The 18,732-nt window shown below is 41.3% G+C and overlaps 1 protein-coding gene across 4 annotated transcripts in view; it reads left to right on the forward strand.

Moving 5' to 3' along the window:
* RAD54B (RAD54 homolog B) overlaps positions 1–8,224 on the forward strand; it is a 63,725-nt gene extending 55,501 nt beyond the window's left edge. For all 4 annotated transcript variants that reach the window (XM_071421580.1, XM_071421583.1, XM_071421582.1 and 1 more), the window contains 5 exons: positions 262–437; positions 2,566–2,827; positions 4,131–4,197; positions 4,496–4,696; positions 7,364–8,224. In XM_071421580.1, coding sequence (XP_071277681.1) covers positions 262–437; positions 2,566–2,827; positions 4,131–4,197; positions 4,496–4,696; positions 7,364–7,590 — 933 coding nt within the window. In that variant the 3' untranslated portion in view covers positions 7,591–8,224. The remainder of the gene's footprint in view (positions 1–261; positions 438–2,565; positions 2,828–4,130; positions 4,198–4,495; positions 4,697–7,363) is intronic.
* Positions 8,225–18,732: the final 10,508 nt, after the last annotated feature.

The raw sequence follows: 18,732 nt of genomic DNA on the forward strand, positions 1-18,732 counted from the left end.
ATATTTTTCAGTTCTAAGAATTTCAACTTTCTCCTTAGCTTCAAACAATGTCTTAGATTAGAGAATGTAAACTAATATAAACTATAAGTATTTTAAAACTTTGCTTTCAATCCCATGTTGGAAGGTTGTCATGCTCACATAATACATTGCTTTGTGGCAGCTTTTTATGCCTCCTTTTGTCTTTGTGATAAAAATATAGCAATCTTTAAAAAAAATTATGTTAGAGGGGATATGGAATTTTAATCCTTTTCTTTTCAACAGGAAAAAAGCTGTGATCCTATGTCTGAGGAATATGATGAGTCCAGTCTCTATGAAGGTGTAATAGATGTCTTCCCACAAGATTATACTTCAGACACTTTCTGTGAAACTGATTCAGGAAAATTGCAGGTGCTGGTGAAGTTGTTGGCAGCAATCCATGAGCTCAACTCTTCTGAAAGGCAAGTGTGAAAGAAAGGTACAAGGGAGGTAATGGGAGTGACCTTCTGGATATTGATTTGCTTTTCAAATGCATGGGAGTATAGCATTCAAAATAAAGGTATTGCAGCTGTTTGCAGGGGTGCCAAATTAATTTAAACATTGTAGTCCTGGCTTTCTTGCTAAATTGTGAATTTAGAACTTCTAGTTGACATAATTTTTAAAGATGGTCTTCATATTTTTTCCAGGTAGTGATACTTGTATTTTTTACACTGCAAAGCAAGTAAGATGGTTTGCTACAGCCCTTGTGCTGCACCCTGTACTTGCAGAGGCTTTCCAATTCTTTGTATCTTCATGAGAAGATATGTTAATCTATGAAATTGCACTGAAAGATTTTCATTGCTAGATTATAAGTTATTTCCTCTTTAATCATGCTTAACTGCTCACTGCTTGCTGCCTTTTCTAAAGTTCAGGGCAAACATTCTTCAAAGGCGAACTTGCCCAGCAACCACTTATTTCCCCTGTGGTAAATGCCACTGACTTGTAGGAAAACTTCTGGCTATCATGGGCTAATAGGATGCACATGATTAATTTCTGTGCAATTGCTGATTTGTGGGAATCTCACATGATATGGTGTACCAGGATAATTTTTTATGGACTCATGCCTTAAAGCTCAACTGTTCCAAAAGTATTTAACTTTAACTTTTATTTCAAGTGATGTTTGAGTAGCACACACTGTAATTCAGTAGTGGGAAGTAAGAGCAGATCTCTTGACACTGATGTAATGGAATCTGAAGATACTTTCTTTTCACAAATCAGAAAGTTGAGCCTGTTGCTGGAGTTTATGTTCTTAGCATCCATTGGAACCAGTGTCAGCTGAATATCTAAAAGTACTGGCCTTAGTTTTTATAGGTCAGTGAAACCAGGAATGTCAGTAAAACCTGTATCTCTTTGTAGCAGTACTTTAGGGGCTGCTGATTTGAGGCATTACTTTATGCCTTTAAGTTTTGTTGCATTAATTCAGTGCAGCTTGTGTTTATTTTTCTTTGGTTTCTCTGCTTTCGTTGGTACTGAATAGTTTTTGCAATATACAGACTCAATTCCAGTCCTAATCTGAAGTTTATATTCTATTTTTGAGTGCAGACAAAGATGTGAATGTTATGTTGATTGACAAAAAAATAAGTCTTGCAAAGTCTTTACAAACAGATAATGGATGTAGTTCAGCTGTAAAGTGTAATAATAAAAATATTCTAAAACACTTCTAAAATGTTAATATTTTCATTTCCCCCTGAAATTATTTGTCTTGTTCTTCAGAACTTGTTTTAAATCAAAATTATTTAAAAAAAATAATGAAATGAATAATTACTTCTTAAAAAATCAAATCTATTACATTTAGTTTAGATGACTAAAGACCTCCAAATGAGATCTGGCAGAAAATGCCTTGTTCTTTTACTTATAGCTTAAATTCAAAAGATAGTTGATATTTGTCTACTTAGTAGAATCATCCTCAATATTTGGGAGGATAGAAATGCTAGATTTTCAAACCTTTGAAACCTAATTAGACAAAATTTCAGAGAAAATAGACCAACATAGCTTGGACCATTACTGTAAGGGATCAGACCTTTCACTAGTCTTCATCCCTGTTCTTTTCAGCCATAAAATGTAGGAAAGTCTCTCTGATGTCCTACTCGACTTTCATTATGATTTTTGTTGGAATTTTCTGAGGTTTTCTGTAGAAATTCATAGTAGCTTTTAAGTAGAGTTTTATATATACATTATTTATTAGCTCCTACAACATCCTCTGCAAATGCTGTCTCAACAACAGTTATTTTGTATAAACAGATTTTAAAAAAAAATCTATCTTTGTGATTGGTTCTGAATGCTGCAATCTGCATTATGCCAAATTCTGTTGCAAAAGGAGACATTAATTATTTAACACTTGAATGCTTGACTGTGAGTAAAAAGCATCCAGATCTGGTATGTGCTTCTAATTAACTGGAAATGTTTTATATTGTACAAAGTAAAACTAACCCTGAGTTGATGTGGAATTTTTTACCTTAATTTTATTTTCTTCTATGTCTTCAGTGATTTGTTATTGGACTTTAATTTTACCAAGGTCTAGGTTGATGACTTTGTTTTGCTGTTTGACAGAGTCGTGTTGGTATCCAATTACACTCAGACATTAAATGTATTACAAGATGTATGCAAACATTATGGATACTCCTATACCAGACTGGATGGCCATACTCCTGTCTCCCAGAGACAACATATTGTGGATGCTTTCAATAGCAAATGCAGCCCAGCTTTCATCTTTTTGCTGAGTTCAAAGGCTGGTGGAGTGGGACTGAACCTGGTTGGAGCATCTCATTTGATCCTGTATGATATTGACTGGAATCCAGCTACAGATATTCAGGTCTGGTAACAACTGTGTACATGTGGGTTGGGATGGGCATCAAATGAATTCTTGACTGATTTTGAATTGCCTGACTTTACATGTCTTACTGCTACCAATTATCACATTGTGTCTGGACAAGTACAACAATGAGGGAAAACTCTTCCTGAGAAGAAAAGAAGAAATATTTCTCTGTCATATTATATATACTGGGATCAGTAGAAGCCCTCTTGCAGTAAATATAAAAAGATTAAATTCTTGTTTCTTTGGAGGAGTGAGTCACGTATCCTCTTTGTTTCTTGATGTCTTTTTATCTGGAGAGTTGCTGTGTTTCTAAAAAGAAAAGGAAAATGGGGTTAGATTGCATAGCAAATGTTGCTGTTGATTTGCAGTCCCTGAGAAAAAGGGAGAGACTCTGATCACAATTGCAAGAATGAGAAAATCACATGGCAGTGATGCCAAAAGAAAGAAAAGAAAGCCAGTGCTGTGCTATTCTTGTAAAGGCACTGTTGGCCTCAAGGGATTATTTAGTGTGCATAAGAGACTTCAGTTAAAATAGCCCTTAAAAATAACAATTAAAAAAATCTTTTTATGAACTCAGTAAGAAACTTTTTATTGTAGAGTAATGCTGTGTCCTTAATACCTGAAATAAGCCCTTGCTCCTCTTCTCAGGGTGAATTAGTACCCTCATGTGGTCACTTGTCTTGTTGCTTGAAAAAGTCTGGTAAATCAGACAAAATTGCTACAGGTTGCCAGAGACTGCAAGCCTGTTGTGTGTGTTTGTGTTGAGGGTGTAGGTGTATACATTTTTAAAAAAAAAGATCATATAGCAGGACTCAGTTTTACATTTTGTTTGTTTGAGAAATAAAAGAGGTGCAAGCAATCATTTTTAGAATTTCAATAGAAATGTGAAAGTAACTTTAAAAGGCATATTGTGGAAAAAACCCAATTTTGGAGATGGGGAGAATGATCAGTATTCCTGAAATATTAAATAGTTGTTAATGCTTAGAAAACAAATATGAAGAGGGGATTTCTTTCAGGAAATAATTGAAACACCTACTTTCCTACTTTAGTGTACAGAAAGGAAGAGAAGCATGAATGGCAGAAAGTAAATTATATTTTCAAAACTGTTTACAATTAATACCAGAAAACTTACAGAAACAATAACAGAGAGTCATTGGGGAATGCATTATCCAGACAACATCTCTTTGAAGAAGTGGGCAGAACTGGTAATTCAGTCAGTGAAAGCTACAAGCTTTAGTGAAGGATCCTTGTACAGCAGTTATGTTAATGTTAATGCTCTTCATCTTCTTGCTTTCCTCAGGCAATGGCTAGAGTGTGGAGAGATGGTCAGAAACATGCTGTCCATATCTACAGGCTGCTAACCACAGGTCAGAGATGGTGCTCAACTTACCCAGACTGAGAGAGATGTTGACATTTTGTCCATAAAAGAAAGAGAGGGAATAGTTTTGGAAATAATTCGTTCTTTAAAAATATCTATTTGTTCTGAGTTCAGTTAAAATGGAGAGATCACACTGATTCACTTGCCTTTGCTTTGCTTTTTCTTAAAAAACTGAAAATAGTGATTTAGCATTTCCTATGTATATTGTTATCAAGAAATGGATTTGACTTCTTTGTAAATACTGGTCAAAAATTATCCCAATTTATCTGTTTTTCTTTTCAATACAGGTTCAATAGAAGAAAAGATTTATCAAAGACAGATCAGCAAACAAGACCTTTCTGGGGCAGTTGTAGACCTTTCCAAGACATCTGAGCACACACATTTTTCTGTTGAGGAGCTTAAAAATCTCTTTACTCTACATGAAGATTCCAGCTGTGTTACTCATGACTTGCTTGAGTGTGACTGTATGGGAAAGGTTGACCATCAAAGTGAGTTTGTTTTTCATTATCTCTGGCCACTGCTGTGGAATCCATTCTTTATATATAGTCTGTCTCTGGAGAAAACTTTGATTCTCAGCAAAAGAGGATTGAAATAATGAGGTTCATTATGGAATCTTCCACACACTGGCTGATTTATCTAATCCATAGGAGTCCTTCATGAAAAGAGAAGAAGATTAATTCCTTGCAGTAACAACCAGTTCATTTATCATGCAAGTAGCAAATACGCACATCTATCCTTTCTGTAGGGACCTGTCTCCTGTTCTTCTGGCATATCAAAGTTGTTTTCACACCTTGCTCTGTACAGGTATATAGGTTTAAGTTGGAAATGGGATTAAAAAATAAATGGTCATAAGTTATGTTTGCATCCTAACCATTTTTGTTTTATAGCTCATCTAGTCTCTTAAAGGAACGAGTGCCTATTGCCTTGGTATGTTTCTCTTTTGGGGCATGAAATATCCATGTACACTATTTACAGGAGTGATAGTGTGGTACCAATACTGATGTCTTCTAAATGCACACAGAAACCTCAATAAAAAGAGCTCAAGAAATGGGTGTGTGTTCTCAATAGACAGGGACAGGAAAAGAAGTAATGCAAATCCAGTACTTTTTTCCTTGAAGGTTTGCATGTTCCCAGGTAATAGGTTAGACTTGTACTTCCTTCTCATCTCATTCTACTCAAAATGAGGAAGACTTGGCTAGTGATAGCACAGGGCTTATGTAGACATAAGAATTTGATTTTCTCCTTTATTTTTATTCCATATGCTGATTAAATCATCTTTGTATCTTTAATGATTGAAAAATTAGACCTTCTGTTTCTTCATAAGTGATTTTCTATATTTACCATCCTCCATTTAGGTACTATTACAGGATCTGTGTGGGAAAGGCACCTTCTGAGTTAAATGTTGGCCATATTTTCCCAGTGGTATGCAGTGAGGCATGTGTGGCTCCTGGATTGCAGAAATCCAGAGAAATTTTGTGTTGCTACTGTGATGAACACTGGTGCTTGCAATTTTATTTAGCAGCTTGCAATTGTCCTAACATCTTGAATTCTTATCTCATGCTTTGAACATACTTTGGTTTCATCAATTCAATCACAACATTGGCCTCTTGGGTTCTGGGACTTTTTCAAGAGTAGTTCCTGTTCCCAGTGAACAAAACCTTTTGGCAGTAAATCTAGGAAAAGCCTGAAGGCCATTATTAGACTTAAGTGGTGGTAATGACAGAGTGAGGGGAAGGTTTGTCTTCCTAAAGAGCAGAGGACAAGCTGGCTCATTCTCTCCCTAGTCAAATTGTTCTGATGAACAATGGCATGGCATTCAGTTTGATGCCCCAGAATACAGCTACCACTGGCTGGTCTCTTTGCTTTCTCAAGAACAGAAAACTGTCAAATTACATCAAGAACCAGATTCCAGGTTACTGGGGATAGATTCTGCTATACAGAAAAGTCAAGAACTTCCAATGATTTGTCTCCTCCATTTCTAGCAAGTATGATTCAAAAGATAAACTAAAGAGGAGCCAAATAATACATGTCTTACAGCCATCATCTCCTGTGGTCTATTCACACTAGGGTCATCTTTAGAAAACTATAGGGGTCTTGAGAGAAAGATATTTTCTGTGCATGGATCATGCAGATGGGTTGCTTGCTATTCTGCTGCCCTTCACATCAGTTACAAAGCTATAAGCCTGTTGTTTTACCTGATCATAGCGTACTTTAGGAGGTAGGAAGGCAGAATCTGTAAATGCATCTATTCTAAATTTTCATCTGGCCAGTAAAAAAATGTATTTCAAGTCTACTTCAAACATCATATGTCAGTCAAAAGGAAAGTTTTGTGTTTATGAGTCTTTATGGGCTCTCAGAAACTTAAAAATACCAGGAATAATCTGAGTCATGCTGCTCATATCACTGGTGTTTCCTAACGAGCACATAATACTGCTATGAAAATATTTGATGACAAGTTTTAAACCAGTAACAGTACTGATGCAATTTTTTTCATACAAAATTATTTCTTCATTTATCCCATACATCAGGTGAATCATAAAGCTATCAGTGTGTGATGTGCACTGCAATGACCTGATACTATTTGGGGCTATAGGATCCTCTCTTAAAAGTGAATTAATCTCACAGGAATAGTCTTTTCCTTACTGTGATATACAGTATTGTGTATATTGAACAACTTGGCAAAATCTGGATGTACAGACTGTACAGATCTAGTGTGCTGAGTCAATGAAACAGCTACTCAAATTTTTCTTAGCTGGCTGGAGTGATTCCTCTGGGAAGAAATTGAAGCTAGCATGAATTTTGCTGCAACATACATCTAGATTCAGATTTACTCAAAGAATGAGAGCAGGCCAAATGTCACAGAATTAGGAAGACAGAGGAAAGGAAGTTGGCAAATAAGATATTTCCTTTCCCATCCATGTGTAAAAGGATTTGTCTTTATGCTAGCATGTGGTAATTTTGATAACCTTAATCATTGAGCAAGAAGCAGCCTTCCCTCTCTTACTGTGGATATATGTTTGGATTTTGTTGGTACAGAATGATAATATGTGCTGTTCTATTTTCTCTTGTTTGTTATCACCAGCTGTCTTACTGATTCGGACTGAAATTTTCTGTCTTAGTTTTCTCTGATTAGTCTGCTGCATCTTTTTTTTCAGATACTTCCTCAGAAAAGCCTCCTGTATCTAGAAACTGCCAGCTTGAACAAAACCATGGGAAACCTAATTCAAAGAAGCCACTTTCCATGTCACAGCTGATGCAATGGAAACATTTCTCTGGGCAACATCAGACTCTTGCTGATCCTTTCCTTGAAAGGATAAAAGAAAATGTTTCTTTCATTTTCCAGAATGTAAGCAATCCAACTTCCCCACCTAATAAAACTTGAGTGTCTTTTTCTGCATCCTCCTTGTCATAGGCCTTGTAAACAACTGATGTGCAGTTACCTATTGGTTTTTTTGCCCAGTTCTGTTTTGTGTGTTTCTTGTGAGGTTCTGTTTTGTGTGTTTCTTGTGAGGTTTCTGGATAAATGTGATTCCTGGTGTTTATACAAAGTTACAGTTATTACTAAGTTAATCATACCTGCTGTAATTATAATACAGATTTTTAAAACAAACTTTGCTTTCCAGTATTTTGTTCCTTTGATATCATATATGCAGATTGATTTTTATGCACATTACTACTGTAAGTCTACTTTGATTTATAGTTTTCATTTGATCATAATAATTTATTGCTTGTAAAGCTGGCAACTCTTCAGCCAAATTTTATAATTTAGGCAATGCTATATACATGTATATTGCAAGACTCTGGTTGGATTTTGTTATAACAATGTTATGTGTCTGTATAAATGCAGCTTTATAACGAGGTAGATTTTTTTTTGTTGAATTTACAATTTAATGAAATTCAGAGCAATAGTCACTAATGTCCAAAATTCTGAGGGCATGGCTTGATACTGTGTCAAAATATTCTAAAATTCTCCTATTGTTTTTGCTTAGGAAAATAAACTTTATTTCTCAGACATACATAGTACAGGATTATCTTCATTTTGTTAACTCCTTTTAAGAATGTGTTTTGCCAGACTGAAGTACTGAGCATTTTTATGGTATATTTTATAATGACTGTATTACCCTTCTTTGAAGACATAAACATTCAAAATCAGTTTGTAACTTTTAAGTGAAGTACTTTGAAATGCCCACAAGAGCAGAAGAATGGATAATTTTCAGAAATACTGCAAACTTACAGAATTTGAAAGACCTTGAGCAATAAGAGGGCTCCATTGTCATAATCCTGCATTGTGTTTGATATGATGATATATAGTATATGTGGCAACAGAGCCCAAGTGCCCAACCAAATTTCAGAAGCATTTAAAATTATTCTCTGTGTTACTGTTAGACTGCCTCTTTCCCTAGACTGGCATTGAATTCACAGCCCATCCTAACCCATCATCAGACATTCTCCTTGCATTTTGGTGCAGTTTTGGAACTTGAAAGCCATGTGCACTGAGCTCTATTTGCCATCCATATTTATTTCAGAGGGTTTTTTTGAGTTTCCTTCCACTCTAATGTGGGATGACACCTGGAAGTAATGAAGACCAAAGCGAGACAATGATTGAGAAAGTCCTAAATTCTGAACATATTTTTGGCATGCATACTGTGTTCTTGGTAATAATTAGAATTATGCTAATAGGTAGAGTTTAAATAACATCTTAGGCTGGCTGCTGAAGAGCTCTTTCTTCACCCTGTGAGTGTTGGTGGGGTGGCCATGCTTATCCAGCTGCTATGGTGCCCATTTGCTGTCAGACAAAGTTCACACAGCTTATTTCACTTAGCAAGGACAAGGTTTGCAGCTCTGTATCTCAAGGTGGAGATTCCAGGCACTCTGTATAATGATAGTTATTGTAATTAATAATTATCTGAGACTGATGATACTCAGATCTGTGCTGCCCATAAATCTCTATAAGATCTCTCCTGTCCTTGTCTGCAGGAGCACGTGCTGACTTTCTCTGCTGATGCTGTCACAGTAAGTAATGCTGCTTCAAGGTCAGGAAGGCCAAAGCAGCCCATGCAAACACACTCAAAGCCAGTCACAGCCTCAGCACAATTCCCTGTCTGTGCCCAGCTATGCCAGGCTGCCCCAGACCTCTGGCAGTGCTCAGGGGACAGCTCCTCCTGCACCCACCCTGTGTGTCACTGCCAGCCAAGTGTGTCTCCCCCTTCACCTGTCACTACTTCAGGGCGTGGTGGAAGTGTGCATGTGCTTCTTGGTGTGTGGGTAAGACAATACCATCCCAGCAATGGGTTGCACATGGCATTACACGCGATGCAGATTGAAAATCTGAATCAGAAATTTTATTTATCCTGAAAAATTGTGTTTCTCACTGGAAGAATACATTGTGGAAAAGATAGGAAGCATGAATACAGACTCTAATTTACTGTGCCATCTGTGATTCACAGTAGTCTGCAACAGCCTTCATAGTGGGACCAGCCCATCCTGCTCATGTTTTATCATAGTATAATAATCAGCATTTCCATACAGACTGCAGCAGTGGACGTGTGAATTCCCTCACCTTTAGGAGAGAAATGCCTCCTAGGAAAAGCCCCTGTGGTGAATTTACCCTAATCTAACTGTTGACTGGCAAGGTATATCGGGGATTTCAAGTCTCCAGCTGTGCCATGTTGCCCCTTCTCTTAACAAGTGTGAAACCCTAGAGAATGGGGAAGGTGCTGAAAGACAAATATCAGGAGGATCTGATACTTGGTCTAGCAGATGGTCTCAAATGCAGCTTCTGGATTCCTTGCCAGTGCTGCCAGCTCTAGAATGCTATGTAATTTATGTTGCATGGTCTCACAAATCAGTGTCTTAGGTCAAAGACTTGCTCTGCAGAAAGGGAGAGGTAAAGGATAGTGAAGCAATGGCTGTGTTCTAGTGCAATGCTTGGAAAACCAGGTGTTAGTTAATGTGCTTGGTTGCCTTTTCCAGTTTTTGAAGGAGGCAAGCATTAATCCACCTAATGGTAGTTTTTATGGACAGATGCCAAGGAGCCAGGCAAATCTGCCTAACAACAGGTCTCAAATTACCTCTTCATTGCAGCAGGAAGAGCAGCAGATACTACAGGTGTAAGCACAGTGGCAAGCAACATATTCTTTCAACAACAGCTGAGCATAGATTGTTGATATTTGACATTTATTAGTGCTATGGGACCAGAATAGAGGAATGCCTGGGGCGCTGGTGGTCAGTGCCAGCTAAACACCCCAGTGCCTCTATAGGTGTGAGATGTTGAGGGTTACCAGGTCAGGGTGTGCTCCAGCTGAGCTGAGGCTGTTTTAGGGCACTCCCTGGAATAACACTGATTTGAGCTGGTTTTCACCAGTGGTCCAGTGAGGAGGGCTTACCCTGTCAGAAGAGAGATAGGAAGACACACTCTTTAGGGAATGGGCTGCTAATCTTAGAATAGCTGCTGCAGGTCTGTGAATCACACTGGGCAGGGAGGCCTGTCAGCCAGCCCTCAGATACAGCAATTGATGCTGTGCTTGTTCCTTGCCAGGTCTTAGATGGGAGGAGGGGATTTTGGAGGATTTCAATTACTTCTGGCACAGGGCATGCTGCCAGAGAGACAAGTGTACTGTGTGTTCCTGCCTGAGATCAACCCTGATTTTAAAAAGCAGAAGGAGTGGTGTTTTATTTATTTCTGTATACTGCAGCAAAGTTTTTTTTAATGGGTTTCATGTGACTGTTTTTGTTGATTCAGCTTTTAACCATCTTGGCACGAGTTTTCTTTTCACTGAGATGGTGACCCCTAATCATTATTCTCTTAAAGAATAACAAGCTGAATTATTACTCTATTCACTTTGGTGTCATACAAGTTTGTATGGCAACTGCCATACAAATGTCTTGCACTCTGACAAGAGGTTGACATCAGGTTCAGTTAAGGGTCTGCCTTTTTCAGAGGTCATAAAGTTCTTTCACTTGTCATCTGGTACAGAGAGGTGCCAAATGGTGACAGAATGATTCTGTAATGGAAAAAACTCGGGAAGTTCTTAAAATGCCAAATATGGAACAAGCTTTGACAACTGCTTGGGTTTACCACCAGGAATTTGGAAAGACATGTTCCAGCCCTTGCAGGCAAGTAACACACAGAAGGAAAGTAGTTCTTTCATGTGCTTTCCATTGAATGAAAAGTTGACGTAAATCAGGGTTGTTTATGTGTGGCTTAAATAAATTATGTGTTTGTGGCCAGAAGATCTGGGAAGGCTATAAAGAACAATGAGAAAAACCACTTTGGGCTTTATGGAGTAACTGAAGAATAAGCTGAATTGAGAATGGTTTTTAACACGGCCTTGTGTGCCTTTCCTTGGTACAAAAGCAAGACTGCCTTTGTAGGCACAGGTACTCACAGGACTTAGGAGGTATGATGCACTGTTCCACTCCTGCAAGGTGGTACATGTTTGCACAAGCAGCACCAGTCAGGACCAGGTAAGTAATCCTGAACACTGCAACCAGCTTGTGAGTATTGTGCTAGAAATTTCCTTTCTTGGGTACGCTGGTTGCTGCTACCTTTCTCCTGGCTTTTCATCAACATGTGGAAATATAAACAGATTTGGAGAAAATATGCCCATCTCTGTGGCTGTTGCTGCTTCCAGCCTTTTCTTCTCTCTCAGCCTGAGTTCTCCCTGTACTCCTTTGTTTGCTTAGTTTGATTTACACCCACTTGACAACATATGCTCTTCATTCTCCTCTAATTAATTTCCTTCCAAGTAGGCAAAATGTCAGTCAGTGTGACAAAAGCCTGGGCCCCTCTGAGTTGGCTTTTTGTGTGTTTTCTGTCAGCATCCTTTCCCTCTGTTCACGTATCACTACCTTGGCCCAAGTTTTAGTTTTTAGAGTGTGAGTTATGACATGTAATAGAGAGTTCCCTCTTGACCCTTGACCTTTCAAGGTTCCTTTTGAGGGATAGATTTGTTCAACAATAGAAGTGCAGTCTGAAATTTCCTCCCTCCACCTGGAACATGTTGCCTTTGATGGGGTTTTCATCCTGTAGGTGGTTTGAGCAGACAGGTCTCCACAGCCTCATTGAGTCAGAGTTCTGTGCAGGAATCAAGGCTTAGCCAAAACTTTGCAGAGCCAAGATCTAAATTCAATTCCCAAAACAATGAGTTAAGTAGAGGAACCTTTGTGTGTTATTCATTCTAATGTCACATTTGATGTGCGTACTACAAATGTAGAAGGGGTTAACAGTACTTCCTAATGCTAAAGCTGGCCAGCACTTCCTGCTATACACCACTTTCCTATTTCCTTTGCTACTATGAAACTTTTCCTCTTTTTTCCCCTATCAATTTTTTGCTGCCAGGCTGATTTATGTTTGTGTTGCATCAAAACCTTCAGCAAAAATATCTGATCTGTTCCTGAGACAGGGTAGGAGAAAACACTTTGTTTTGTCCTTATTCCAGAACTGGAAACCCTTCTGCTGAAATGCCTTCTTGCCTTCATATTTTGGATAAGAACTTAAAATAGAGGTGGGAAAAAATAGGAGGAAAAGGCATGGCTTCTGCACTAACATGTTTTTCAATGTTCCCTTTAGTGTCTGCACCAGTTTATAAGTATTTGCAAAAAAACAGGCACTAGGAATATTCTTTTTTGAGCAGCTAAAATGTCCCCTGATTTCTTCTACACTAGGCTTTTATCAGACTCAGAGCTGCACAGTGCTATCAGTTTGAGCAAGCTACATTTCCTCAGAGCTTTTACAGTGATCAGACCCTGAATGCTCCACATCCCACAGAGTGACTAGATGCAGTCTGACCAGAGTTGTTTAAGAGATTCTTTCTGCAATTCTTGATCCAGTTGCTCTCTGCTGGGCAGACCACAGTGCCACAGTTGACAGCAAGGAACTGTCTCATCCATGTCCTTAATCAGCCATCCCATCCACCCCCAGGAGGAAAAAAAACCCATGCCACTCACTGAGTAACACTATAGCCAAGGTGGTTTGGGGTAAGGAAACTGGAGAGATCAGGGTTGTCATGGAGAGAGAAAAGGAAGTGGAGGGGACTCGGGAAAGCAAGGAGATGATAGGAGAGAGGAAAAGACTGGGCAAACAAAGGCTTAAATGGTGACCTGCTGTCTGAGCAGGATGTGTGGGGACAGAGGGTAAAAAAAAATAAAATATCAAGATTGGAACCAGATACCACTACTAAACAGAAAGAAGGATTGATTTTGTTGGAAGGAGTGAGAATGCTTTCCTCCAGGCCCTGTAATGGACCCCTTAATTCCTGGTCTCACATTCTTCTTTTGGTAAATGCTCATTGTTGTTGGTTAACCTTGACTGGAGACCAGGTACTCACCCATCACTTTCCTCCTCAGCTGGACAGGGCTGTGAAAATATAACAAGAGGCTCACAGGTTGAGATGAGGACAGGGAGAAATCACTCACTGATTGCCATCATGGGCAAAACAGATTTTACTTGGGGAAATCAATTCAACTTATTGCAAATCAAATTCCAAGTAGGATAATGAGAAATAAATCTTAAAATAATTTCCCACACCCTCATTCTGGGCTCAACTTCACACCCAGTTTTCTCTCCCTCCTCCCTCCCAGCAGTGCAGGGAGACAGGGAATGGGGGGTGCAGTCAGTTCATCACAAGTTTTCTATGCCTCTCCTTCCTCTTCAGGGACAGAACTGCTCACACTCAACTCCTTTTTCAGCATGGCGTCTCTCCCATGGGAGACAGTCCTCTGCAAACTGCTCCAATGTGAGTCCTTCCATTGGCTGCAGAGTGGGTCCCTTCCCAGGGTACAGTCCTTCAGGAACAGGCTGCTCCAGGGTTGTTCCCCTGCAGGGCCACAAGTCCTGCCAGCAAACCTGCTCCCCATGGGCTGTTCTCACCATGGGCCCACAGGTCCTGCCAGGGGTCTGCTCCAAGGGGGCCTTCCATGTAGCCACAGCCTCCTTCAGTCACCCCCCTGCTCTGGCCTGGGGTGCTCCAGAGGTGCAGGGGGATCTCTGCTCCTCTCTGGACTCCATGCTCTGCACCATGGGTTCCAGGGGAGCCTCAGCTTCGACACCTGGAACACCTCATCCTCATCCTCTCTGCCAGTGTTTCTCTCACATGTTCTCTCTCCTCTCCTCCAGCTGCTGTTCCACATTTCCAGGCCCTCCCTTTCTGCCTCCCCCTTAAACACATTATCCCAGAGGTATCACCACCATTCCTGATTGACTCAGCCTTGGCCACCTGCGGCCCTGTCTTGGAGCTGGCTGGCATGGGCTCTATCAGACACAGAGGAAGCTTTAAGCAGTTTCTCACAGAAGTCACACCTGGAGCCCCCTGCTGCCAAAATCTTCCTTCTCAAACCCAATACACCCGTGGAGTCACTAGCAAAGCAATTGTTTCCTCTCAGCTCATGTCTGTAAACTTCCAGAATCATTGACTTCTTTGCTATTGATTTGTGCATCACTGGAAATTTGAAAGTATAATCCAGATGAAAAAAATTTGCAACCTTCATTGCAGCATGACCTCTTAAAGGACACAGATACTGTTTTGCAAGCTGTGGACATTCAGGATGAGTGTTGCCTTCTGGACATTTAATGACCTTGTACATGTGCATCCCAGTGAAGTCTTGTGTGCGCACATGTTCCATTTCCTTGCTTCATCCAGCTGAGAGGATGGACAGCAACCTGGGAATAAATTGTGTTGCAGCTGATGTGAATGGAATTGGTGTTTTCTACATATACAGAAATCTGGTATAATTTTAGAGCAGTCACTCCAAATTAGCCAATGTCTTGGTCACAACAATATATTTTAGAGGGCATCCAAAGGAGGGCAACAAAGATGGTGAATTGCATGGAGGGGAAGCTGTATGAGAAGCAGCTGAGGTCACTTGCTTGGAGAAGAGGAGACTGAGGGGAGACCTCATTGCAGTCTGCAACTCCCCCATGAGAGGAAGAGGAGGGGCAAGCACTGATCTCTTCTCTCTGGTGACGAATGACAGGACCCAAGGGAATGGCCTGAAGTTGTTCAGGGGAGGTTTAGTTGGATGTCAGGAAAAGGTTCTTTACCCAAAGGGTGGTTGGGCACTGGAAGTGGCTCCCCAGGGAAGTGGTCACAGCACCAAACCTGACAGAGTTAAAAAAGTGTTCAAAAAGTGAAAACACTCCTAGGCACAAGGTGTGACTCTTGGGGATGGTCCTGTACAGAGCCAGGAGTTGGACTCGCTGATCTTGATGCTCACTTCCAACTCAGTTTATTCTGTGATTCTGTGACTTTTAATTGCTGTCTCTAGTATCTGTGCTCCACCTCATAAGAGCAGTTAGGAACTCTTGATCAGACAGCAGTGATGTGAAGATAAATTAGTCAAATTCTATGCAACACTTGTCTGTCTGTGGGAGAAATCAGTAATCCAACCCGAGGTTTAGGGGCAAGATAGATCTGAATTCTTATCAAAGACGCACAACAAAAGAGTAAGAGGAGACAGTTATTGACTGCAGAATGACAAAATCTGAAATCTGACTGGAAATAGCAACAACAACAACAACAACCACCCCACACAGCAAAAGAGATCAACACTGAAAGAGGCCTCCCAGAAGTCTGTGGAAGCTCTATCCCTAACAGTTTTTGAAACCAGACTGAAACAAAGTCCCAATAACCTGATCTAACATTGAAGTTGGTGCTTTTCTCAGTAGAAGGTTAAACTAGAGGACCTCCTAAGGCTCCTTCCAATGTTTAAGTGATCTCCTGGCCTGTATTAGGAATATGGAGAAAGTACAGAGCTCTAAGGCATGTGACTGACTAATGGTCACCAACTATTGTCAAGGGTTCCTTCAGGTCTAAAACCTGTGATAGATGTAGAAAAAAAGAATCTGCTCAGGAGCAGTGAGGTTTTAAAACCTGATGTGATGAAAGAGTTCAGAAATCCTGCTTTGTGGAGAATATGAAATCAGCAGGTTGAAAAGAGTTGTGAGGTTTTTTACTGACTGTGTGTCGGCAGCTTCCAGAAGCCAGAGTAAACCAAGGAGCCTGGGGCTGCAGATGAACAGTGGAAGATTGCCTAAGCCTGAAAGCCACTTGTCAAGATGCTTTTAGCAATGACTCTACTCTTTGTCTAGCCATTGACAAACTGTGTTGTTTTGCATAGCTGTACAATAAAGAAAAGCTTAAGTCAAAAGCAATAGTAATCTGTGTATCTCCTCCCAAAGATGTTGCAAGTTTTAATGGTCTGAGAAGCTATTGAAGAAACTGCTGAAGTGTTGCAAAAAAAATCTCACCTTTGATTTGAAAGCTAAACACAGCCCAGAAATTACCTTGAAAGTCTCAGACACCAACAGAAACTGTATTAGAAGGGAAGAACATGCTGGAGATGAAAATACTGCTGAACTTGACACTCCTATGAACAAAACTTGTTTGGAAAATAATTTCTGCTTTTCCTCTACTTTGGCATGCAAGCAACTTCTGGAAAGAAGCTTCCAAGAAAAATCTTACTCATCAGCATTCACATTGAGCATACATTGTCAAGTGGACATGAAATATCCCCCAGGACACGGCTTATTTAGTTCTGCACTGAGATGTGCCAGTGAAAGTTATCCTCAGACAATTTCTTTTGTTTTCCTTAGGAGAATTGCAGAGGTATCACAGTGCTGAAAAGACCACAGGTATAGCAGGAGACAATAACAGGAAAGATTTGGCTTCAAGTTGTTTTTTGTTTAACTGGCTAAGCAGTAAAAGTCCTGGCTGCAAAGGACTGCCCTAAGCCATGTTCTCTCCACCAAGCTCATCCCTTCTCCTGCAGTGCAGCAGCTCTGGAAGTGAGAAGGTGCATTGCTTGCCTTTGGAGTGATACCCTGCCTCACAGCACTGGAAGTTCTCTCCCCTGTTACTCTCTCATCTCACCTTTGTCAAGGCCTATGCCCCTCAGCTGGTACAAGCTGATGTAGGAGGTGCCTGGTGGCACAAATGCAAGTAAAACACTTGTTAAAAAGCAATTAGGATTGCTTGATGCTGTGCTCTTGTCCAGCTTTGGCTGCAGCCGTGGTTCTGGCTGTGAAGAGAAGTGTAAAGGTGTGAGTGTCTAATTTCAGCTGGGGATTTAGCTGGGGCATTGGTAGTGGGGAATTAAGGTGATTTGGGACCTCCTTCTTCAGCTCTGGTTACCAGTTTCCCTCCTGTAGTCCCAGTCCTTGCAGATATCACACTCCTGGGGCAGGCACAGCTTGTTTTGAGCTGTGTGTTCCGGCAGGCTGCATGCAGTTGAGTTGCCTGTCTGGCTGCCCGGGAGTGCTGGGCTGGTTTTGGGAGAGCTGAGGCATCATTCAGCAGAGAGGGACAGTGTGCTGCTCCCTGCCTGCAGGTCTGCACTGCAGCCCCGTCCCTGCACTGAAACTCAGTCGTGAGCACACTCAAGCACTGGAATAGTCTGCCTGGGAAAGGGATGGAGTGGCACTTGGGGACATGATTATTGCTCTACTTGGCAGGGCCAGATTAATAGTTGGAATTTATGATCTTGGAGGTCTTTCCAACCTAAACAATTCCATGATTCTATGACAGGCTCTGCTGGTCCTCCCGCCCTGCCCTTTTATGTCAGAGGTGCTCCTGCTCTTGCATGGAACGTGTTCCATGAAACCTCTTTGCACGTCCGCGGGAAGCAAAGCCAGCACGCCGGCCAGGCGGGAGAGCCCCAGCAGCAGCAGCAGCCCGGCTGGGCTCTCTTTGCATTTCCTTCCTTTGCAGAGAGCCTCCAGCAGAGGCAGCGAGCGAGGTTTCCTCAGAGGGTGACCTGAGGGTGGCAGCAGCCGCTCACGGTCCATCGGTCCCGGCGCTGCCGAGCCCGGGCCGGCCGCGGAGAGCGGGCCCGGGAACCGCAAGGGGACACAAGGTCAGCCATGCATCGGGAGCCCTGCTGCCAGGGAGGTGACTCTGTGTGGATCTGATCGCTCCTTCCGGGCAGCGATACAGCACAGTCTCTCTGTTTCCGCATTGAAATCACTGGTATCTGGGTCTGGTGACCGGCTCTGTCCTGAGTGATGATGGGATGATGGGATGATGGGATGATACCTCCCGGCCAGGAATAGCGCAGCCTGCAGGTTGGTAACTCACGGGAATGACCAGAGTCTGTAGATCAAAGCTGCAGCTGCCACCTGCCAGCTCCAGGAAACAAGAGCAGACACTGTGGGCCACAGGAGCAAAGGAATTTGGGTACCCAAGTACTGCCCTAGTCCTGCTATAGGCACTGAGGTACTCAGAGTCCTGAAACCACTTTGCAGATGCAGGTTGAGCTGTGTGACACCTGAACACACTAAACACCTACCCCAACCAGTAAATTCTCTGAGGATAATCTCAGGTTGGTGTTTAGTTGTCAAAGGCTTGGCACCGTGATTAAATTGGCCTTGTGTCTTTCCTTTCTCCTCATGCTGTAGGCATCTGTGGACCCCAGCTGAGGTACTCAGCTCTCCCCAAGCATTGCAGAGTATGCCTGTGCACTCAGCTTGGGGCTGTGATTTCTGAACATGGGGAGAACACTGAAAAGCTTGGTGCCATAATACTGAATT

Source organism: Agelaius tricolor, unplaced genomic scaffold (assembly GCF_023055355.1).
Source record: "Agelaius tricolor isolate 1412-34295 unplaced genomic scaffold, bAgeTri1.0.p SCAF_2, whole genome shotgun sequence".
Lineage (NCBI taxonomy): Eukaryota > Metazoa > Chordata > Aves > Passeriformes > Icteridae > Agelaius > Agelaius tricolor.